The following is a 26,243-nucleotide window of genomic DNA, read 5'->3' on the forward strand; positions in this document are numbered from 1 at the left end:
GAGAGAGAGAGAGTTTGAGCCTGTCAGGTAGAGAGACTGTGTCTGTATGAGGGTGAGAGGAGAGAGAGACTGTGTGTGTGAGAAAGAGAGAGTGAGGTAGAGAGACTGTGTGTGTATGCGCATGCATGAGTGAGTGTGTGCGTGTGTATGTGCATGCGCTTGAAAGAGAGTGTGTTTGTGTGCACACACATGATGTGTATGTGCCTGCGCACTTCACAGAGGGAGAGTGTGTGTGCTCTTGAGAGTGTGTATGTGCACGTGCTTGAGAGTGTGTGCGTATGTGTGTGCGCAATCGAGAGTGTGTGTGTATGTGTGTGCACTTGAGTGAGTGTGCGCGTGCGTGCTTGAGCGTGTGTGTGTGCGCGTGCACGCACTTGAGAGAAAGTTTATGTGTGTTTGGGAGAGTGTGTGCACCTGAGTGTGTGCGCACTTGAGAGAGTGTGCATGTAAGCTTGAGAAACAGTGTGTGTGCATGCGCACGCTTGAGAGTATGTGTACTTGCAAGAGTGTGTGTCTGTCTGTGTGCTTGAAAGTTTTGTGTGTACACGCTTGAGAGAGTGTGTTTGTGTGCATGCTTGAGAGCATGTGTGCGTCTGTTTAAGCTTGGGAAACTATGTGCATGCACATGCTTGAAGGAATGTGTGTGCATGTGGACGTGTAAGTGAGTGTGGGTGTGCCTGCTTGAGAGTGTATGTGTGTGTGTGCGCTTGAGAGAGTGTGTGCATGCGTTTGAGAAACTGTGTGCATGCGCTTAAGAGAGAATGTCTATGTGTGCCTGAGAGAGAGTGTGTGTTTATGTGCATGAGAGAATATGTGTATGTGCACATGCACAGGTGGGTGAGTGTATGTGCGTAAGAGAGTATGTGTGTGCCTGAAAAAGTGTGTGCACTTGAGAGAGAAAGTGTTTGCGTGTGCTTGAGAGTGTGCGCGTGCATTGGAGAGAGTGTGTTTGTGTGCGCTTGAGAGAGTGTGTACACCTGCGCGGTTGTGAGAATGTGTGTGTGTGCATGTGCTGGAGAAAGTAGTGTGTGCGCACCTGAGTATGTGTGCGCGCTTGGGAATGTGCATGCACTTGAGTATGATGCAGTCAAGCATGCTCGCACACACCATCTTTCAAGCACACACAATCTTTCAAGCACACACAGTTTCTCAACCACACACATACTCAAGCGCACACAAACACACACTCTCTCAAGCACACACAAACACATATTTTCTCTCAAGCACACAAAACATTCCCTCTCAAGAGCACACAAATTCTCTATCTCGAGCACAGAAACACTCCCTCTCAAACGCACACAAATACACACTCTCTCAAGCATTCACACACTCTCAAACGTGCGCACACACATTTTTCCTCAAGCGTGCTCTCTCACACATTCTCTCAAGCACACGCATGTGTGCACGCGTACACATGCACTCTCTCTGAAGCATGTATGCACACACACACTCTCAAGCACTCTGAAGCACACACACACTCTCAAGTACACATACTCTTTCTGAAGCACAAAAGCCCACATGCATTCTCTCTCAAGCACACACACACACTCTCTAGCACACACACTAACACTCTCTCTTTCGAGTGGACACACACACTCTCAAACACGCATACACGCACCCACACAGAGTCTCTCAAGCACACAAGTACATACACAAATACACTCTCAAGTGCACACACAAGCACTCTCTCTCAAGCACATGTACACACTCTCAAGCACGCACACACTTTCAAGCACACACACAGTTTGTCAAGTATGCACACACACCGTCTCTCAAGCATGCACACACTCTCCCAAGTGTGCACACTCCCTAAGCTCACGCATGGTCATTCTCAAGCATGCTCACGCATACATTCTTTCTCAAGCACACATGCACACACACACACACTCTCTCAACCATACATACACACTCACTCTCAAGCGCGCACACTCTTGAGGAGGACTGTTGTCGGCTGCAAAGAGACTTAGATATGATGCAGAGCTGGGCTGAGGAGTGGCAGATGGAGTTCAACCCTGCCAAGTGTGAGGTTGTCCATTTTGGAAAGACAAATAAGAATGCGGAATACAGGGTTAACGGTAGGGTTCTTAATGAGGTGGAGGAACAGAGGGATCTTGGGGTCTATGTTCATAGATCTTTGAAAGTTGCCACTCAGGTGGATAGAGCTTGTCGAGGGTAGGTTGAGAGTGCTAGGCCTTTTCTCATTGGAATGGCGAAGGATGAGGGGTGACTTGATAGAGGTTTGTAAGATGATCAGAGGAATAGATAGAGTAGACAGTCAGAAACTTTTTCCCCGGGTGCAACAGAGTGTTACAAGGGGACATAAATTTAAGGTGAAGGGTGGAAGGTATAGGGGAGATGTCAGGGGTGGGTTCTTTACCCAGAGAGTGGTAGGGGCATGAAATGCACTGCCTGTGGGAGCGGTAGAGTCAGAATCTTTGGTGACCTTTAAGCGGCAATTGGATAGGTACATGGATGGGTGCTTAAGCTAGGACAAATGTTCAGCACAATATCGTGGGCCGAAGGGCCTGTTCTGTGCTGTATTGTTCTATGTTCTTTCACAAGCACACACACGGACTCTCTCTCAATCACACACACTCTCTCTCTCGCTCAAGCACACACACACACATTCTCAAGCGTGTACACACATTCTCTCTCAAGCGAATACACACTGTCTCTCACATGCACACACAAGCACCAGTAAGCACGTGCACACACACACGCTCAAGCGCGCACACACACAGTGTCACTTAAGCATGCACAGTCTCTCAAGTGCAGAAACACACATCCTGTCTCAAACGTGCGCACACTTTCTCAAGCACTCGGAATCACAGTCTCAAGCACTTTCTCAAATGTATGCACACACACTCACTCAAGCATGCATGCCCACGCACACTCTCAAACACACTCAACGTGCATGCACACACACTCTCAAACGTGCGCAGTCACTCTCAAACACGCACACAGAGCCTCTTAAGTACGCATGCGCGCACACACACTCTCTCTCAAGCAAGCACACACAGTCTATCAAGCATGCATACAGTCTCTCACGCGTGCACATACTCTCAAATATGTGTACACACACTCAAGCATGCACAGTCTCAAATGCGCATGCACACTGACTCTAAAATGTGCACAGACAATCTCAAACATGCACACCGAGTCTCAAGCATGCGTACGCGCGCACACTCTCAAGCATGCACACGCAGTCTATTACGCGCGCACACTCTCTCAAGCACACACATGCATTCTCTCAAGCACACACACTGTTTCTCAAGTTTTCACACACACTCTCAAATGCACACACTCTCATGCGTGTGCATACACTCTCACTCTCTCAAGTGAACACAATCTCAAGCGTGCAAACACACTTTCTCTCTCAAATGTGCACACACAAGCACTCTGTCTCAAATACATAAGCATACATGCAAACTCTCTCTCAATATACCGGCCACTACAGCGGACAGCTGAAACTGACAACCGGAAGCGGCAGGGACAGGCCACTATAAATGCCGGAGGAAACACCACAGAAGCGCTTCACAGGAGGCTCCCAAGCACTGAGGATGTCACCTAGACAGGGGACGAAACGTTTGCAACAAAAACTTCCAGCTCGGCGAACAGAACCACAGCAACGAGCACCCGAGCTACAAATCTTCTCACAAACTTTGAATCTCTCTCAAACGTGCGCACACATTCAAGTGCGCTCATGCTCTCTCAAGCGTGCACACACACAAACACACTCTCTCAAGCATACACAGACACATACACTCTCAACTGCACACGCTCAAACACGTGCGCACACACTTTCTCTCTCAAGCACACACATTCTCTTTCAAGTGTGCACACACATACACTCTCTCTCATGTGTGCATACCCATTCTCTCTCAAGCACTCATACATATTCTCTCTCCCTGTTTCCCTCACTCTCACACACTCTCTCCCTCTCTCCCCCACGAACACACATCTAAATATATGGGGTGAATTTCTACTTGCAAATTTGTATATGCAGATACATTTTATTTTATTCAAAAAGCACACAATCAGTAGACAGTCAGTCAGTGTAGCATTTTATAAATTCCTGCTTTGGAAATCAAACTAGTCTGACTCCAGGTTAAGACACAGATAGAATCTAAACACGGCCTCACACCTAAAATGCATTGTCTGATCTGAGATGTCACCTCTTTTATTCTGATAAAACCTTAAGTTATCTCGGGGCAGTGACTAGAAAGAAATTCATGGATTTACATATTAACCAATCGAAACCTGCATCTCCATTCCAACTGATTAAAGACCTAGCAGCCATCGCAGTTTGTTCAATACATTCACATCAGTTGTATGACCCTTTGATCTTTTACTTATAGATTCTGTGTCCTATGTATTCTCTCTCACGAGCTATCTGAAGAAGCAGCAGGACTCTGAAAGCTTGTGGTTTCAAATAAACCTGTTGGACAATAACCCACTGTCATGTGACTTTTGACTTTGTCCACCCAGTTCAACATCGGCATCTCCCCATCATTCTTGAACAAAGTTGTTACATCGGCAATTTTCAAGTCTTCTAGCACCTTCCCTGACTTCAGTGATTACTGAAAGATCACCACTAATGCCTCTACCATCTTCGCAGCCATCTCCTTCAGAACTCTGGGGTGTAGTTTTCGATTCATACAGCATGGAAACAGACCCTTTAGTCTGACTCATCCATGCTGACCAAGTTTCTCAAACTAAATTGGTCCCACGTGCTTGCATTTACTCCATATCCCTCTAACCCCTTCCTCTTCAATGTACCTGTCCAAAGGTCTTCTAAATTTTGTAACTGTACCTGCATCTACCATTTCCTCTGGTAGTTCATTCTACATAAGAACCACCCTCTGTGTGAAAAAGTTACTCCTCAGGTCACTTTTCAATCTTTCTCCTTTCACCTTCAAAATATGCCTCCTAGTTTTGAACTCCTCCACCCAAGATCTTTGCTATTCACTTTATCTATGCCCCTCATGATTTTGTGAACCTCTAAAAAGATATCCCTGAACCACCTATGGTCCAGTGAAAAAAAGTTGCAGCTTATCCAACCTCTCTTTATAACTCAAACTCTCCATTCCCGGCAACATACTTGTAAATCTTTTCTGAACCCTCTCCAATTTAATAATTCCCTTCCTGTAGCAGGGCGACCAAAACTGTACACAGTACTCCAAAAGTGGCTTCACCGATGTCCTGTGCAACCTCAACACGACATCCCAACTCCTATACTCAATGGTCTGAACAATAGAGGCAAGCATTCTAAATGTCTTCCTAACCACTTGCTAGCCTGCACTGCAACTTTCAAAGAACTATGTACCTGAACCCAAAGGGATCTGTTTTTCACAACACTACCCAGAACCCTTTAACTGTACATGTCCTACCATGTTCATTTTAACAAAATGCAATAACTCACATTTATCCAAATTTAACTCCACCTGTTACTCCTCAGCCCATTAGCCAATTGATAACCTCAATATCACCATCTGGTCCAGGTGATTTATCCACCCTCATAGCTTTCAGCTTCCTCAAGACCTATTCCTTAGTGATGGCCACTATGCTCACCACTGCTTCCTGAGTCTCTTGAAATTCTGGTATGCTTCTGGTATGGACTGCAGATGCTGGAGATCAGATCTGAAAATGTGTTGCTGGAAAAGCGCAGCAGGTCAGGCAGCATCCAAGGAACAGGAGACTTGTAGAGGGAGGAAGAGAGCTTCTTCAAGGAAGGCATCCTTGCAAGAGAATTTGCAGTAGGTTAAAATCTTTGAGGAGGAAGTGAGGACTGCAGATGCTGGAGATCCTGTTCCTTGGATGCTGCCTGACCTGTTGCGCTTTTCCAGCAACACATTTTCAGCTCTGATCTCCAGCATCTGCAGTCCTCACTTTCTCCTCGAAGATTTTAACCTACTGCGAATCCTCTTGCAAGGATGCCTTCCTTGAAGAAGCTCTCTTCCTCCCTCTACAAGCATTCCTGAAGAAGGGCTTATGCCCGAAACGTCGATTCTCCTGTTCCTTGGATGCTGCCTGACCTGCTGCGCTTTTCCAGCACCACATTTGTTCCCCATTACTACTTCTCCAGCCTCATTTTCCAGTGTCCAATGTCTACTCATGCTTCTCTCTTTTTTTTAGATTAGATGACTTACAGTGTGGAAACAGGCCCTTCGGTCCAACAAGTCCACACCGATCCGCCAAAGCATAACCCACCCAGACCCATTCCCATACATTTACCCCTTCACCTAACACTACGGGCAATTTAGCATGGCCAATTCACCGAAACTGCACATTTTTGGATTGTGGGAGGAAACCGGAGCACCCGGAGAAAACCCACGCAGACACGGGGAGAATGTGCAAACTCCGCACAGAGAGTCACCTGTGGATATCTTTTAGATATCCAAAAATCCCTTGCAGTTGTGTTGTATATTATTAGCTAGCTAGCTTACTCTTATATTTCTTCTCCTCGGCCTTGTTGCTTTTTTAATTATCCTCTACCAAATTTTAAAGGCCTCCTAATCCTCTGGCTTACCCTAATATTCACCACACTATATGCTTTTTTTTACGCTGTCCCTGATTTCCCTCGTCAGCCACATTTGCCTCATCCTCCCCATAGTATGCTTCTTACATGGGATGAATTTTTACGGTGCCTCTCAAATGACCCCTAGAAACTCCTGCTATTGCTGCTCCACCATCTTCCCTGCTAGGCTTTCTTTCCGGTCATCTCTGGCCAGTTCCTCCCTCATATCTTTCTTGTTACCTTTACTCAATTATAATACCATTGTATCTGATTTAGTCTCCCCCTCTCGTCTGCCTTCAAACTGCAGGGTGAATTATTTAATATTATAGTCTCTGCACCCTAGGAGATTCCTTCACCTTAAGTTCCCTAATTAAATCTGTCACATCACCCAATTCAGAATTGCCAGTTCCATAGTTGGCTCAACCACAATGTATTACAAAACACTATCTCATCATAGATGTTCCACAAATTCCTTTTCTTGAGACCTGCTATTAACCTGATTTTTCCAGTCCACCTATACATTGAAGGCCCCCGTGATTAACGTAATTGTGCCTCTCTTACATGTCTTTTCTATCTCCTGATTTATTTTTTCACCCCACATCCTGACCACTGCTGGGTGACCTGTATACAACTCCCATCAAGATCTTTTCTTTCTTTACAATTCCTCTCCTCTAATTTTTAGACTGCGTTCCCTCGATCTGGAATCTCCGGCTAGTGGAATTACGTTACCTAATCTGTCTTTTCCTGGTGTTGATTAGATCACCCTGTAACCTTCTAAATTCTAGAGAAAACAGGCCTAAATCTGTGTAAACTCTCATCATAACTTAACACCCAAAATGGAGGTATTATACTTACATATCTTATACTATATTCCCTCTAAAGCCCAGATCTGCTCACAATACTCCAAGTAGAGTCTAACCAGAGTTTTGTATAGTTGCAGCATAATGTCTGCATTCTTGTACTCCAGTCCTCTAGATATTAAATTTATATATGCAGGTTGTTCTGCTACAACACGTGTTTCGTTAACACAAATTTGCTATAATGCGATTGATGGACTGGGGACACTATTTATAAAGTGCAAACTTTTAAAATGTGTATTAGCTCTAACATGATTACATCGCCAACCACTTTAAGCACTGTTTCTAAAGCTCGTTTTTTCTGTAACGTGGGGTTGCACAAGAATGCAACCTTCTCATTAAAGGAGAACCACATGTATCACGAGCAGTAATGGATTTAGTATGCCACTGGATGCCATCCTCTAATGAGACAAAGGGCCTTCACTCCTTATCTCCTACATGTTATCACACAGAGACAGACAGCCAAATCACCAGCCTCCGTATCCCTATAATCGCAACAAAGTAAAACTAGCATAGTCAATAAAACTCAAAATTGACGCAAGTGGTTCCTAACCAGACATAATGAATAACCAATACCAGATTTTGTTAATTAGATTCCCTACAGTATGGAAACAGGCCTTTTGGCCCAACAAGATCATACCGACCCTCCGAAGAGTAACCCACCCAGACCCATTCCCCTACCCTATGTTTACCCCTGACTAGTGTACCTAATACTATGGGCAATTTAGCATGACCAATTTCACCCGACCTGCACATCTTTGGACTGTGGGAGGAAACCGGAGCACCCGGAGGAAACCCACGCAGACACAGTCTGCAAACTCCACACAGTCACCTGAGGCAGGTATGGAACCCAGGTCTGTAGCGCTATGAGTCAGCAGTGCTAACCACTGAACCATCATGCCACCCTAATTAGGTATTTGTGAATAACTAATACTAGACAACAAGTTTTAAGCTTAAACAAAATAATTTATTATTTATGCCTTATTTTTAGCAGAACAAGGTAATCTAATTCATGTCTTTGATTTAAACCCAATCTTATTCAATTCTAGTCCCCACACTCTCAAAGCCAGATAGGCGAACAGTTTAGAGATAAAACAAGAAGAGGGATGGACACGGCCAGTTCACTTTAGCTGTTTCTGTAATGCATAGAATCACAGACAAATCACATGTATTTGGGATTAAATCTTGGTTTCTAAAGACTCCAGTCAATGCAAACAGCTTCCAGTAGGCTATGAGGAATATTCATTTAAGTAAGATTCTATTCTCCAAACTTTCGATAACTTTATAATAGGATAACCAAGGAGCAATCAAACCTCCAATCTGCAGCTTTGGCAACCATAGTCATAGAATCATAGAATCTCTACAGATAGAGGCATTTGGACCTCTGAGTCTGCACTGATCCTCCAAAGAACAATTAGATCCTTTCCTATTATTTGTTCTAGTAACTTTAATAACTCTCCTAACCCTCCCATGTCTTTAACTTTTTCTGTAATTTTCCACTGAACTCAACGCATCTCCCACAATTTAGCTTAAAGTCCTATCCACAGCCCAAGCTTTGCAATTCACCAGGACTCTGGTCCCAGTGTGATTCTGATGGAGCCCATCTCATTGGAACAGCTTCCTCCTTCCCCAGTACTGGTGCCAATGCCCCATCAATTTGAACCTGTTTGTCCCACACCAATCTTTCAGCCACACTTTTGTGTCTTTAATTAGATTAGATTACTTACAGTGTGGAAACAGGCCCTTCGGCCCAACAAGACCACACCGCCCCACCGAAGCGCAACCCACCCATACCCCTACATTTACCCCTTACCTAACACTACGGGCAATTTAGCATGGCCAATTCACCTGGCCTGCACATCTTTGGACTGTGGGAGGAAACCGGAGCACCCGGAGGAAACCCACGCTGCTCATTTTCCCTCGACAGAGCTTCTCTCTTTCTTTTACCCCTACCACTGGTACTTATGTGGGCCCCAACAATTGGATCTTTCCCATCCCACTCCATGTTCCTTGTTAAGGGCAGCACAATGGCATAGTGTTCAATCCCAGCTTTTGCTGACTGTCAGTGTGGATTTTGCACATGCTCCCCTTGTCTGCAAGGATTTCCTCCAAGTACTCCAGTTTCTTCCTGCAATCCACATATGTGCCAGTTCAATGGTTTGCCCATGTTAATTTGCCCAGAGAGTCCAGGGATGAACAGGCTAGATGGAGTTGCCATGGTAAATGCAGAATAATGAAGATAGGGTGGGATGTTCTTCAGAGGATTGATGCGGACCCAATGGGCCAAATGACCTCTTTCCATACTGTAGGGATTCAATGATTCCTCTGCAGCCCAGATGGCATGTGCAGAACCCAAACATCAGGCAAGCAATACAGCCATCAGGACTTTGATCTTGGCCACAGAGAAGAGTGGCTATTCCTCTGACTATACCAGCCCCGATTACAACTACATTTCTCTTTACTACCCCCTTTTGAATCACTCCCTATGCCATGGTGCTATAGACAGTTTGCTTATTCTTCCTACAGCCCCTACTCTCGTCCATATAGGGAGCAAGAATCTTAAACCTGTTAACAAGGACTGAGGTTCATTTAGATTAGATTACTTATAGTGTGGAAACAGGCCCTTCGGCCCAACAAGTCCACACCGACCCTCCGAAGACCCATTCCCCTACACCCAACACTATGGATAATTTAGCATGGCCAATTCACCTAACCTGCACATTTTTGGACTGTGGGAGGAAACCAGAGCACCCAGAGGAAACCCACGCGGACACGGGGAGAATATGCAAACTCCACACAGACAGTTGCCTGAGGCAGGAATTGAACCCGGGTCTCTGGCATTGTGAGGCAGCAGTGCTAACTGCTGTTCCACTATGCACTACCTGCTGGATCTGTCTACCTCCTCACTGGTAGTCACACTTCCTGTCCTCACTTCAGAACATCCTGAAATTCACTAGTTTCAAATTGTTTTTGCTAAACAGTTTTATGCCATTTCTTGACCTGTCAAAAGATCCAGCTCTGCCTCTGCAATAAGGAATGAAAACATTAATAAAAATATTTTAAAGGAAGTGCAGCACTCTCTGGACAATGAAGAGGATTTTGTACGTCATAAATGCTTCTTAACTCTCAACCCTGGTCGTCAAGGCCTGTCCTAATACCTATAAAACTGAATTTGAAACTGTTTTTTTTAATCTTGGGTCCAGAGAGCATCGCCTGGTACAGCATACAAATATGATCTTGTGGTGTGTGTAATTGATTAAATGTCACCAAAATATCCACTGATGGTTAATGCACAATGCATGTGCTCATGCATATGCCACACAATTGATTTTTCACCTGCAAAACTTTGAACATTAATGACCCAACTCTGCTGTATATGTAAGTAGGCAGAGAAAGCAGATGTTTATTGCTAGTGGCACAATCATGTAAGAGGTTTGCTCTTACAACATTTGCATTGATCATCTGTTCTTTTAAAATGTCTTCCATAGAAGTACTAAAGTCTAGTATTTTACAGTATCACTGTTAAATTACTAATATTTAAAAGATAACAATCTGAAATAGACTTTTTTTTCAATCATTACAAATATTTTTTTGGTGCAAATGAACTTTTTAATCAGTCTATTCAGTGGCCAGATATCTTCCTATCTGTCAGAGTAAATAATAGGGTAATACAGCATTGTTTGAACTCACTGCTGGGAATACCTGCTTCAGGGATACAAGTTTTTTTTCTTGTTTCTCCCTGAGGTGTGGTGTCATAGGCTGGACCAACATTTATTGTTCATCTCTCAATTCCTTTGAGAAGGTAGTGTTCTAGGATTTTGACCCTTGCAACAGTGATGGTAAGGAGATTCAAATCCTGATTCAATCTCAATGCTGTCATTTTGTGATTTTTTTCGAGTTATAGAATTCAGCATGGAGTATAGAGTTTGACAGGCTATGGGAGTGGATGAAACATCTTAGAATCAAAGACTCCTTAAAGTGCAGAAAGAAGACATTCCATCAAGTCCTGCACCAACCCTCTGAAGAGCATCTCACCCAGACTCAGCCCACCACCCTATCCCCGTAACCCCGCATTTACCACAGCTAATCCACTTAGCTAGCCTGCATATTCCTCGAAACCAAGAGCCAATTTAGCATGGCTAATGCACCTAATCTGCATATCTTTGGACTGGGTGGAAACCCACGTAGACACAGGGAGAACATGTAAACTCCACACAGATTGTTAACCAAGGCTGGCATTGTGAGGCAGCAGTGCTAACCTCTGAGTCACTGTGCCACCCATAGGTTGGAATGGGTCATATGAGGAGTTGAGGGAGGGGTGATTGGAGAGAACGAGATGGTATGAGGAGGTACAGAGATATGAGAGGTGAGGGATGGATGATTGTTAAATGTCTTTTTTAATGAACTTAATATGGTGCTAGAGCAATTTTGCTTAGCCATTTGCTCCACGGTCACCTGGACTGACTTCTAGAGAAACCTGTCCCATCATCTCCAGCACTAAGATTCTAACTTCGAAGACATTTTCTCCAACCTGGGTTTGTAGAACCAGGAAATACCCAACCCTGTGCTCTGCACCTGAGAATGAGAATTCAAGCTTATAACTCTATATTATAGAGTTGTGATTCTTTCATGAATATTGAAGGGAGACTTTACATCATCTTGGGAGAAAATACATGGTATCCTAGAGGAATTTTGTATATTTCCAAAGGATGCTGCAAGCTACAAAACTATCAAAGAAAGAGGAGCCAATTTCCAAATTGACAGTGCATTATACATCTGAAATGGCTTAAAGCACTCGTAGTACAGCAAGTTTCTTTAAAGTGATGATTGTTGTTATGTAGGCAAAGGAAATCTGACAATTAAGCGCACAGAAGGTGGTCAATTATCAATTATATCTGTGCCAGATGACGAAGAGTTACTCAGTCTAATCCCATGCCCCGCACCAATTCTGCAGTCCTGCAGATCATGACTCTTCAAATAGAAAGGAATAATTTGAAATCAAATACTGTAGATGTCCATGAAATGTGTGAAGATGCTTGTTAAGCTCTCCAAATTACAGCCAATGCAACTCTTACCCAGATATCTAATTTCTTTTAACAAGCGATAAGGAAGATGTAGACCTGTGTCACTGACTAAAATTATGCTTATTGTTTAATTATATCCTTTGTTTAATGTAATAGTCTAAATGTGACATTCCTAAAGGTGATGTGGAGGTGAAAAAAAGCAATGGAACAATAATTCAAAGAACAACTAAGACAGCAGGTGGTAAAAGAAGAAAAACAAGACAGTGATTGACATTATATTGTGATACTTGAGATATAAAATCAAGAAGCTTGTCCAGTACTTATAACTAATTTCTTAATGAGAAGTGTAATGTCTCTAATTGGGAAATCAGTGCTAGCTTTAAGATGCAGATCTTTGTTTCATTTTTACATACTAGAGATGGGCTTATCCAAATCCATCTCACTCAGTCTTCTCAAAAAGAGAGTATCATACCATATCATCATAGCAAAATTATTTGTTTTAGTTGTGACTTTACCAGTGAAAAGTAAATGTGTTTCTGACAGGCCAGTTAATTTGCCTTGCACCGAAGTCCCTTGGGCTTTAAAGAACAACATTGATGAGTAATCATTGTAATGGAATTTCAGCAGGCTTGGTGAAAGCAACTTCACATCAACTGCATAGTAACTACAATAACTGTCATGTAATCTTTAAAATGTTACAAGACACTTCAATGAAATTCTGGAGTGCACTATTCTATATGTTTTCTTTTCTGAAGTTACATTGTTAAGTAATGACACTCTTGACCCACTCCAATTTGCCTATTGGATCAACACATCCATGTCAGATGCTATATCACTTGCCCTTCACTCCTCCCTAGAACATCTTGACACCAAGAACAGCTACATAAGGATCATACTCACTGACTACAGTTCAGCCTTCAACATTATTATCCCCTTGAGACTGATTACTAAACTTAGTGATCTCTGACTAAGCCCCAGTCTCTACAACTGGATCCTCTGTTTCCTGACCCACAGACCACAATCAGTAAAGACTGGGGACAATATTTCTTCCTCACTAACACTTAACACTGGAGCCCCCCAGGGGTGCATACTCAGCCCTCTACTGTACTCACTGTATACCCATGACTGCGATGCCAAATACCAGCCATTTACAAATTTGCTGATAACACCACCATAGTCGGTCGAAAATCAGATGACGATGAAATGGACTACAGACGGGAGGTGGAAGACCTGAAAAAATGATGCACTGAGAACAACCTAGCTTTCAATGCCGACAAAGCCAAGGAACTCATTATTGACTTTCGGTGGGATGTTACTCATGCCCCCCTACACATTAACAGCACAGAGGTGGAACGAGTGGAGAGTGTCAAGCTCCTGAGAGTAGTCATCCACAGCAAGCTTTCTTGGATCTTCATGTGGACACACTGGTTACAAAGGCCCAACAACATCTCTTCGTTCTCAGGCAGCTGAAGAAATTTGGCATGATGGTGAATACCCTTACCAATTTTTATAGATGTGCCATCAAGAGCATTCTGTCTGGATGTATCACTACCTGGTATGGCAACTGTACCATTCAAGATCAGAGATGGTTACAGAGAGTGGTGAACTCGGCCCGGACAATCACAAAGGCCAACCTCCCATCTATAGAATCCATCTATCAGGCCCGCTGTCAAGGAAAGGCTGCCAGATTCTTAAAGATCCAACCCTACACCCTGACAATGCTTTTGTACACCTGTACCTTTGGGGAGAAGGTACAAAAGCCCGAACACAGACGGTTTTGCAACAGTTTCTACCCTACTGTTGTTAGAATAATGAATGGACTCTCAAACTCTTAACATTCGCCTGTACCTGTGTTTTTGTTTTTGCTGCTATTTACCTATTATTTACTATCCATACTACTTAACTATGTGATTTGCCTGTATTGCTCACAAGACAAAGCTTTTCATTATGCCACAGTACACGTGCCAATAAATTCAGTTCAATTCAATTATAAATAAATAATTACTTCTGACATAAAAGCAGGGAGATCTAAAATTGCAGAACATCATCTGTGAAGACAGACGTAGTTACATTTCAGCCCAATGTCCTTTCGTCAGAACTGAGAAAAGTTAGAGAAAGCTAAACTATATCTAATACAAGGAGCTTGACTGGTAAGGCGGACGAACTTAGAGCATTGATCAGCACATGGGAAAATAATAGTCCTGCAATCACTAAGACTGGATGAAGGAAGAACAGGACTGGCAGCTGAACGTTCCAGAATACACAAGATTCAGTGCAATAGAAGGGGGATGTATGAAAGGCAGGAGCATTGTATTATTGATAAAGGAAACCATCACAATAGTAATGAGGGAGGATGCCCGAGAAAACCTTAAGATGAGGCCATCTGGGGACAGTTTAGAAATAATAAAAGGGACATTTACTTTGCTGAAAATATATTACATGCCTCTCAACCGTCAGAGGGAGATAAAAAGAGCAGATATGTAGGTATATCACAAAGATATGAGAGAAACAAGGTTATAGGTGTAAGAGATTGCAACTTTGCTAACATTAACTGGGATCATCATAGTGCTAAAAGATTAGATTACATGAAATTTTTGAAATGCATCCAGGAGAGCTTCTTGTGCCAGCTCGTAGATAGTCGAAGTAGAGATGGGACAGTGTTTGACCTCATTGTAAGGAATGAAGCCAGTCAAATGGTTGAAGTTTCAGTGGGTGAGCATTTTGGGGATAATGACCATGACGAGGTAAGTTTCAAAATCATTATGGAAAGGATAAGGATAGTGCAGAAGTTAAGTACCAAAACTGGGGGAAAGGCCAATTTCATTATCATTAGACAAGATCTAGCAAATGTAGACTGGAGCAGCTACTTGGAGATATGTCCACACTTAGAAAGTGGAAATTTTTTAAAAGTAGCATAGCGAGAATTTTAGAATGTACTTCTAAAAGTGAAGGGCAGGGCAGCAACTGCAGGAGCCCTGAATGTCATCTGGTATCATGACTTTGATATATAAAAAAATGCTTTGGTCAGGTAGAGTGCATTAAAAAAACAGAGGAGGTCTTTCAAAAACATAGAAATGGTAGGAAGTGGTTTAAGAAAAGAAATTAAGAGGACAAAGAGAGGACACAAAATATCTTTTGCAGATAGAATTAAGGAAACCTCCAAGGCATTTTACAATCATATTAACAGTACAAGGATTACCACAGGAAGAATGGGTCCTATCAGAGATCTAAAGGACAACCTGTGTGTGGAAATTGAGGAAAGGGTGAGGTGTTAAATTACGATTTCTTAACTGTATTCACAAAGGAGGTGATGCATTGTGGGAGGTCCAATAGAGAAGGATATATGCAATCAATGATCTGTCCTAGGGAGTACTGAGAAACAAAGGGATCTTGGTGTACAAGGGAAGGCATCAGCACAGGTAGTTAAGGTGGTGACGCAGGCATACAAATGCTTGCCTTCGTTAGCCACAGTTTAGAATACAGGAGCAAGGAAGTCTTGTTCCAACTTTATACAACATTGGTTAGGCCATAGATGGTATGCAGTTCTGGTTGCCACACTGTTGGAAGGAAGTGAATGTACTGGAGAGGATACCAAGAAGATTCACCGGGATGTAAAGTCTCAGTTATGAGGAGAGACTGAATCAGCTGGATTTGTATTGCTTGGAGCAGAAGAGGCTGAGGACGTAATCTGATTGAGGTATACAAAATCATGAGAAGCACAGACAGAGCAGATAATAAGAATCTTTTCCCATGGCAGACATGCCTAATGTCAGAAGGCGCAAGTTTATTCCTGATGAGGAGCTTATGCTCAAAACGTCGATTCTTCTGCTCCTAGGATGCTGCCTGACCGGCTGTGCTTTTACAGCACCACATTCCGATTCTGATCTCCAGCATCTGCTATGCTCACTTTCTCCCGGCATAAGTTTAAGGTGAGGAATAAATTGAGAGGAGATCTGAGAAATTTTTTTTCAGCTGTAAGGTTATAAAGATATGGAACATGCTGTCTGAGAGAGTGGTATAGGCAGATACTCTTGCAACATTTAAGAAGCATCTGAATGAGCACCTGAAATGCCAGAGGATTGTAGGCAGTGGACCAAGTGCAGGTAAATGGGATAAGTGTAATTTGATGTTTGTTAGCGGGCATCGGCGTGGTGGACCATAGGACATGTTTCTATGCTGTATGACACTGTTTTGAGCAAGGAAAAGCTGGTGAAAGAGAGGAGAAGCTGATTTTCTGATGGGGTGGAAGTCAGGAAAGGCTTGATGTCTGAAAGGATGTGCAAGCAAACGAAGGAACTCTCATTGCATTCAAAAGACGGTTAGATATGGACTGGAAGTACAATAATCAATATGGTCCAGAGCCAAGAGCTCAAAGGTGCGTTTGGCTGTATAACAATATTCCAGCCAGCATAGACATGATAGAACAATTGACACCTAGTGTTCAAAGAATAAAATGAAGAACTGCTGGAAATCTGAATCACAAACAGAAATTGCTGGCAAAACCCCATAGGTTTAGCAGCATCTGTGTGAGAAAGCAGAGTTTTTAATCTAGGCTAATCCTGGAATGAAGGAAATTTCTTTAGAGAGATTGGTTCGGTACTCGATGAGGCAACATGTCACCAGTCTTGGTATGTTAGTGCTGCTCTCTCCCCATAGATTGTGCCAATTGAAGAAAAATTTATTCAAAATGAGAACATGTTCAGGGAGGTGCTATGTGGTGGTGGATTGGGGGTCTGGGCTACTGTTCAAGGAGAAAACAAAGAGCATTCAGGTTGTGCAGTTACGGTCAAAGCACTAGAGTAATTGATCATGTTTTTCAAAATACAGTCATTGTTGTCATGCAAGTAAAAATGACAGCCAGTCATTTATGGAATGATTTCTGTATCTGCTTTTCATTCTCTCGGTTAAGGCAGGAATGTTAGCTAGGGCATTAGGAAATGTATGATAACAAGGTTTATCTTACAGATTATTGCCATCCTAACTCCAAAACTTTTAATCAGTAAAACATTGTTTCTAAGAGCGATCAGGTGGTTCATTTTCTGCTTAAGGCCGTATGACATAGGGGCAGAATAGGCTCTTCAACCCATCAAGTCTGCTTCGCCATTCAGTAAGATTGTGGCTCATCTAATGATCCTCAGTTCCACTTTCCTGCCTTTTCCCCATAATTCTTGATTCCCTTAATGCTTAAAAATCTGTCTGCCTCAATCTTGAATATACTTAAAGACTCAGCCTTGGCTACCCTCCACAGTAAAGAATTCCATAGACTCACTAACCTTTGAGGAAAAGAATTTTCAACATTTTGAGCTGTTCGCCAATTCTCTGTCTTATGAACAAGACCCTGATTTTCAGGACCCTGAGAAAGTTCACCTCCAATGTATTCTTTAAATAACTATAGTAAGTTCAATCTTCTAAAAATTGGTGTGCAGACAGCACAGTTTTTAAAGAACTCTTGATTTAAAGCTTGAAATATATCTGTTGACTCAGAACCATTCATTTCAAAACCTTTCTTTATTTTAAAATGGCCTGTGCTGGCAAAGATTAGATTAATTGTGGATTTGATAGTCTTTTTCAGCAGACCGACTTCTCCCTAAACCTCAACAAGGAAAAATTCAGTTTTGTTTGTGTAAATACATCTTTTATTAATGTATTTTTCTCTTGAATACATTTTAGATAAAGCTGAAGTAGCCTTGACATCAGTTTGTTATTGTTATGTTTACCTGTCAAAGAAAGGAGATACCAAGAAAGTGTAAAAAATGGCCGGAATGTGGCCATTATAAGACAGTAAAAACTGATAGCATTTCATTTCCTTTTTATTCAGTTCTTAACATTTATCAGAAGACTTGCATCTGCCTCAGCACAAGTAGAATTTGACAGACTGTAACAATTCAAGGGCTCAGAATATGACTACCTTATTACTTTGGTATCAATTTTTTTTTAAATTTTCAAGATGTTGCTTGGTTCTGTCATTGTCAGACTGCTTTTTTTTCATTGTAGTGGTTCTCTCCATAGTTCTGATTTACCAACTCAAATAACTGCTTTACTGAACAAATTCAATGTGGAGATTTAATACAAATAATAGTCAAGTATCTATACTTGTCAGTCATGCCTCTGACAATGTTATGCTTCTAATCTGATATTACTGTCTAAACCTATTTTGTTCATTTCATGTTAGAAAATGAGAAATCCTTGTGCAGGAACTAGATTTACTTACCTTTTGTTACCCAGAATTTTTCATTTATCTTTCAATTTCAAATGCATGAAATGATTTTGCTTATCATAGAAACCTTTTCTTGTTCCTTTGATGTTGATAAAACATTAAAATGTATCAGCATGTATGATCAGTGATTATTACAATTACTGTGTCACAAAAAATGTTAAGATGCAAACTTTAAATTCTGCTGCGTATTACTTTTCTATTCTAAGTAGTTCAAGTAAACATTTGAAGCTTTGCATCTGAGGGTTACTTTTTTTTCAAAACCTGATGAGTAATACAAGCCTGCCATGTTCTATTGTTAATGCAAAATATGTTCTTGGAGAAAATAATTTACAAGATTTATCCTATAAGAAACCTGACCTAATGTGTGGCAGTGTCAGTTTCAGTCAGTTTTGGAACATAGAGGACATAGAACAGCACAGCCTTAGAACAGGCCCTTCGGCACATGATGTGCCAAACTTGATGCCAAATGAAACTAATCCCTTCTGCCTGCCCATGGTCCATATACCTCTATTCCTTGCATCTTCATGTGCTTACCTAAAAGACTCTTAAATGTCCCTTTTATATCTGCCTCCACCACCATCCCTGGCAGAACGTTCCAGACTCCTACCACTGTGTAAAAGTCTTGCATGGCACATCTCCTTTGAACTTGTCCCCTCTCGCATTAAATGCATGCCCCTTCATATGAGACATGTCAACTCTGAGGAAAAAGATTCTGACTGTCAACTCTATCTTTGGCATCTTATAATTTTATAGATTTCAATCAAGTGTCCCCTCAGCCTCTGCCTCTCCCGAGGTAATACCCTGAATTTTGTGAGCCTCTCCTTCCAGCTCATACCCTCTAATCCAGGTAGCTTCCTGGCAAACATCTTTTTCACCCTCTCCAATGCCTCTACATCCTTCCTGTAATGTGACAACCAGATTTGAATGCAACCTTTCAAGTGTGGCCTAACCAAAATCTCTTGTACTCAATCTCCGGACCAAGCCACCTTACTTCTTTACCACCTTACTTGAGTGGCCCCTTTCAAGGAGCTATGGATTTGAACCCCAAGATCCCTCTGTACATCAGTGTTGTTCAGTGTCCTGCCATTAGCTGTATAATTTTCTTTAAAGTTTGCATCACATATAGACAGGGTGGTTAAAAAGGCATTTGGCATGCTTGACTTCATTGCTCAGTCCTTTGAGTTGTATGGGATATTGGTGAGGCCTCTTCTGGAATACTGTGTCCAGTTCTGGTTGCCCAGTTACAGGAAGGATATTATTAAGCTGGAGAAGGTTCAATAGAGATTTACCAGGATGTTGCCAGGTATGGAAGGATTGAGTTATAAAGAAAGGCTGGACAGGCTGGGACTTTTTTTCACTGAAGCGTAGGAGGTTTAGAGGTGACCTAATAGAAGTTTATAAAATAATGAGGGGTATAGATAGAGTTAATGGTGGTTGATTTTTCCCTAGATGGGGCGTTTTAAGACTAACGGGCAGTTTTTTATGGTGAGAGGAAAACTATTTTAAAAAGACCCGAGTGGCTTTTATTTTTACACAGAGGATGGTTCAGGTATGGAGTAAACTTCCTGAGGAACTGGTGGAAGGGAGTACAATTACAATGTTTAAAAGATATTTGGATAAGTAAACGAATAGGAAATGTTTGGAGGGATATGAGCCAGGAAAAAAGAGGTGGGATTAGTTAGTTTGGGGTTATGTTCGGCACGGAGGGCACGGAATGGTTTGGATTGAAGGGTCTGTTTCTGTGCTGTGTGACTCTATGACTCCATTTGATTTTCCAAAATGCAGCACATCACACTTACCCAAATTCAACTCCACCTGCCATTTCTCCACCCATGTCTTCATTTCACAATGAGATCAGAATTGTAGTATTTGAAGGAAATGTAGGTCCCAGAGGATCAAACCATGCTTCTTTCAATTGTAGCGCTGTGCTTGGAAGACAAACTCTCTGAGAAACCCTTCGATGGTGGGTAACTTGGATATAGATCCTAGGATTTGGTTAACGAAATGAAGCTCCCAGTGTAAAGTGGAGCACTGATATTTGGTCATTGCTCATTCTTCCAGAAAAGGGAATCATCATTTTGAGAACCTCACCTTACCACATGATAGTGATAAATTTATGATTGTTCAATAGCCACTAAATCTATGAATGATCTTCACAATTGTTAGAAAATCCACTAAATTGAAGGTGATGCTAAACCGTTTGAGAACTGCATGTTAACAGAAATGAAAGCTCTACAATAGCAGATAAATATTAACATCCAGTCAGTGACTTCTCCAACATAATTTGCTGTGTTGGATCATAGCAAGTTGAATATTTATTGCTGCTGAAATCAAAGGTATTCCATTCTCTTCTTTCAAGAAAATGTTTCCCAATAGGCATTTTGTTTTACAGCATTTATACTTTCTACAAATAAATTTCATTGAAGCATAACACTATGGAGATGTCAAATGCACAATAAATTGAATTGTGTTGAAAGAGTGCTAAAATCATTTATCTTGATTCGTATAGCAAAGGCAACATTCAATACTCGATCTCAAATTAACTTTTAATGTAACAAATCAAAATCACTGTCCTCCCACAAGATATCCTACATCAATGGGCATACAGGCTGGTCATTCTGGGAAATAGAATATCACTCTTTAGGTTTGGCTAAGTCATATTGTTGAGGATCTATAAGTGGTGCTTTAACCAATGTTAGAAAGCTGACACTATATGGAAGAATATCCAATTTGTTACTATACATAATAAGCTAAGAAAAATGGCTTTAACCAGAGGGTATGGTGTACGTGTTCCGTACATATCAAACTCTGAGTGTCTTGGAATTACTAATATTTGAAAACAGTTATTTTATTACACTTGAAATAATGAGAAGCACCAAAATCCATTTCAGGGATCTGTTTCTTTATTTTTGCAGATACATTTGAAAAGGAAATCTGCAGAAGGAACACAGACTGACCAAATATTAGCCAATGGTTTGGCCATTGTATCGCCTAACAATGTTGTCTTTGAGTCATCACTTTGAGCGGAAGAAGTAGTAAAATGGAACATCTGCATCTAACAGTAGAAAATTGCTTATGTCTTGTCACTTCGCGGGAAAGATTGATTTTCTTAAATAAATCTTGGAGAATGGATAAAGATTTGCACCAAAAATTTCCATTTATCTATTACTGGACCTGATTACATTAGATATTACCATACGAAATATTGAAATTGAAATCAACAAATATCCACTTATTCTGTGTCTGAAATAGATGCCTGTTTTCAAAAAAGGTATCAGGTGCACCAAATGTATTTAAATGAAATTAACGGTGTAAACATTTGGGAGGGAGAGAAATTTTCCTTTCTAAGTTGAAGTATGTTAACTCCATGAATCATAGTTATCACAATAGGCCAGGAGAACAAAGTCAAGTTTGCAAAGATTTTGAAGGGGCAATGTATTGCAATATTTTGCCCCTGAACAGTCCCTGAATAAATTGCACCATTATCGATGCTAAGGCCAAACACTGACTCATGCCGAGATTATTCAGGATGCCTATTCCATTAATTCACTTCATGTAGGCAATAGATACTATTCAAGTACCTCACGTTATTTGTTTCACCAAAAGTAAAATGTTCCAAGTCAAATTTATATTTTGTTCTTTGACAATTTCTCATACTCTTGAGAAGCAAAATAAAGCTTGTTTAATTGGCTAGTTAATTTAACATAGGTCTACAAATTACAGGTTTTCATTTCAGAAGAAGATTAAGCTGGAGGCAAGTCAATTTATTATAAAATTTTATATTTGTAGAAAGGTGACTAAAAGTGAAATTAATTGTACGCCCAAAGAGATTCTTTTGGGAGAGTACTCACTGTGAAAACCTACTAAAGGCTGGTGTGGCAAACTGAAGTGATACTAGACAATAAACCTTAATACTTGGCTTAGATTGAGAGTCAGGTGATAGCTATATCCTCCTTACAGTTATTCCTTGAATATTTCAACTTGAATGTAGTAGTAATCTAAAAAAAACTTTCATTGTTATTTTCTAATAACAATACTAGTTAAACTAGTATGGTTAGCCTTCAACTGAAAGAGCATTCTACATTTTTAAACACTTGGTGCCTTTGTAGCAATAAAATTACTACAGTTATGCAAATAGATGGGCCACATTTACTGTTCAGTGCAGTGGGAATTACTTCATCTTATCTTTTTTGATGAAGCCTAATGAAGTGTAATAATGAATCTTGCTTTATCATATTTCCATGAAGGTTATGATATCCTTCCTTGAAATAGTTTGTTTCCCAAATTCCACTTTTGTAATTTACGCTGCTGAAGAGAACAAAGTTAAATAGCTACAAAACAGTTCTGAAGAAGGGTCACTGCACCTGAAATCTTAACTGAGTTCTCTGCAGATGCTGCAAGATCTTCTTGAGGTTTTTTTTCCAGCAATTTCTGTTTTTGTTTGATTTTCAGCCTTGGCATTTCTTTTGGCATGTTTTCAGGTTAATGAGCTGAATTTGTTTATGATGATGTTATGAAGTTTGGTTAAACAGAAAACTGTTTCAGCAGTTTCCCCAATGCCTTCAAATAGCATTATTCTTTTAGATTATTGATAATAAATGAATTAAAACATCAAGAAAAATGTTATGCAAATCAATTTAAATCCAGTTTGAAATTCAATAGGATGCTGATTCATCTGAATGTACGTTTGCATTACTCAGGGTTGAGTCCAAAGATGCTTTGATTAAGATTTCAAGCCATTGTTGATTTCTGTAACTCTGTGTGGGTTGATACTGAAGGCATTTAGATCCTTCCTGAAAATAAACTGAGAATATATAAATATTAAATACAAAAGGTAACAACTGCTAAAGCACTGAAAAAATGTGTGTGGTATATAGAACAATACAGCCCTGTACAGGCCCTTCGGCCCTTGATGTTGTGCTGACCTTTTACTCTACTCTAAGATCGAACTAACCAACATACTATTGTACTATCATCCATGTGTCTATCCGAGAGTCGCTTAAGTGTCGCTAATGTATCTGACTCTACAACCACCACTCTGTATAAAGAACCAACCTCTGACATCTCTCTTAAACTTCCTCCAATCACCTTAAAATTATGCCTCCTCATGATAGCCATTTCATCCCTGGGTGAAAAAGACTATTCTGACTATTCACTACCTCTGCCTCTCATCATCTTGTTCACCTCTATCAAGTCATCTCTCACCTTTCTTCACTCCAATGAGAAAATCCTTAGCTCCCTCAACCTTTCATAAAATATGCCCCCCAGTCCAGGCAGCACCCTGGTAAATCCCCTCTATACCCTTCCTAAAGCTTCCACATCCTCCCTTAAATGAGACGACCAGAACTAAACACAATATTCCAATTGTGGTCTAACCAGGGCTGTATAGAGCTGCAGCATAACCTTGCAGCTCTTAAACTCAACCCCCCTGCAAATGAAAGCCAACACACCATCTGCCTTCTTAACAACCCGATCAACTTGGATGGCAACTTTGAGGGATTTATGGAAATTGACCCCAAGCTCCCTCTGTTCCTCCACACTGCCAAGAATCCTGCCTTTAACCTTGTATTCTGCATTCAAAATCAACCTTCCAAAATGAAACACTTCACATTTTTCCAGGTCACCAGCCCAGCTCTGCATCCTGTCAGCATCCCATTGCAACTTACAACAGCCCTCCACACTATCCACAACGCCACCAACCTTCGTGTCATTGGTAAACTTACTAACCACCCTTCCACTTCCTTAGAAAAGATCACAAAGAGCAGAGGTCCCAGAACAGATCCCTGTGGAACACCACTGATTACCAAGCTCCAGGCTGAATACTTTTCATCTACTACCATCCTCTGTCTTCAATGGGTCAGCCAATTCTGTGTTCAGACAGCAAAATTTCCTCGTATTCCATGCCTCCTTATTTTCTGAATGAGCCTATGGTGGGGAACCTGATCAAACACCTTGTTAAAATCCATGTACACCACATCCACTGGTCTACCTTCATGCATGTCACATTCTCAAAAGAATTCAATAAGGCTTGTGAGGTATTACCTGCCCCTCACAAAGCCATGTTGACTATCTTTAATCAAACTGTGGTTTTCCAAGTAATCATAAATCCTGTCTCTCAGAATCCTCTCCAATAATTTACCCACCACAGATGTAAGACTGACAAGTCTGTAGTTCCCAGGATTATCCCTATTCTCTTTCTTGAACAAGGGAATGACATTTGCCACTTTACCCTCCAGTCATCTGGCACTACTCCAGTGGTCAGTGAGGACACAAAGATCATTGCCAAAGACGCAACAATCTCTTCCTTCACTTCCAGTAGTCACCTTTGGTATATCCTGTAAGGATGCTTATCCTTACTTTTTCAAAATTTTCAGCACATCCTTCTTAACATCAAGGACTTGTTGGGCCGAAGGGCCTGTTTCCACGCTGTAATGTAATCTAATCTAATCTAAAATCTAATCTAATCAATTTGTTTCAGCATATCAGCCTGTTTCACACTGTCCTCATAGACGACAAAGTCACTCTCAGTAGCAAATACTGAAGCAAAGTATTCATTAAGAACCTTCCATACCTCCTCCGACTCCAGGCACAAGTTCTGTCCACTATCCCTCATCAGCCCTACCCTCACTCTGGCCATCCTCTTGTTACTCACATAAGTGTAGAATCCCTTAGGGTTTTCTTAAATCCTACCCACTAAAGCTTTCTCATACCCTCTTCTAGCTCTCCTAAGTCCATTTTTCAGATATTTCCAGGCTACCTTATAACCCTCTAGAGCTCTGTCTGATTCTTGCCTCCGTCTTCCTCTTGATTAGATGTTGTATATCTAGTAACAAGAGCTATTTTCCTACATACAAAACTGAATCTTTGTAAATGCTGGATTTTGCAAGTGGTTAGTCTTATCTCAGAAGCAAATCAATCAGTTGTATTCAAACCAACTTGCCCCAGTCCTACATCAACTCAGGAAAGGGAATGAGTGTGTATGTGTTAAATTTAAAGTTGATTCATGATTATTTGAATTGCTTTTTTAAACTCTATTCTGAAACTGCATTTATATAGTTGGTTTTATTGAACTTTTCACTTTGTACACAAATGGTTACTGATCTAAAATTATTCAAGGAATGAAATGCAGTTGTAAATTGGCCTTACCTCAAGAAACAGTTTTACACACATTTATAAAATTAAAAAATGCTGTAGTAAATTTTCTGTTTGAATCAGTGTTGTCTGTGTTGAATTTACTGCTTTTGCTTTCATTTTTGTGGAAACTGCCTAAATCCTTTGTTATGATTTGGAGGTGCCTGGGGTGGACTGGGTTGGACAGAATTAAAAAAACACAATAACACCAGGTTTATTTGGAAGCACTAGCTTTCGGAGCGCTGCTCCTTCATCAGGTGGTTGTGGAGTATAAAATTGTAAGACACAGAACTTATAGCAAACGTAACTGATTGTGACTTAACTGATATGATATATTGAAAAAGACCTGGATTGTTGGTTAAGTCTCTCATCTTTTAGAATGACCATGTTGGTTTCAGTTCTTTCATATGTAAATCCCAGAAATTTTTTTAATATTTACATTCTCAAGTGAACTTTAACAATAGATAATGCGTTGAAGGTGTGAGGTGCCCTGTGTG

At 41.1% G+C, this 26,243-nt stretch overlaps 1 protein-coding gene across 1 annotated transcript in view; it reads left to right on the top strand.

Annotated features, from left to right (window-relative positions):
• abcc4 (ATP-binding cassette, sub-family C (CFTR/MRP), member 4) overlaps positions 1 to 23,850 on the top strand; it is a 438,076-nt gene extending 414,226 nt beyond the window's left edge. The window contains exon 28 of the mRNA XM_043692688.1: positions 21,531 to 23,850. Within this exon, the coding sequence (XP_043548623.1) occupies positions 21,531 to 21,638 (108 nt within the window). The 3' untranslated portion in view covers positions 21,639 to 23,850. The remainder of the gene's footprint in view (positions 1 to 21,530) is intronic.
• Positions 23,851 to 26,243: the final 2,393 nt, after the last annotated feature.

Source organism: Chiloscyllium plagiosum, chromosome 6 (genome assembly GCF_004010195.1).
Source record: "Chiloscyllium plagiosum isolate BGI_BamShark_2017 chromosome 6, ASM401019v2, whole genome shotgun sequence".
Taxonomy (NCBI): Eukaryota; Metazoa; Chordata; class Chondrichthyes; order Orectolobiformes; family Hemiscylliidae; genus Chiloscyllium; species Chiloscyllium plagiosum.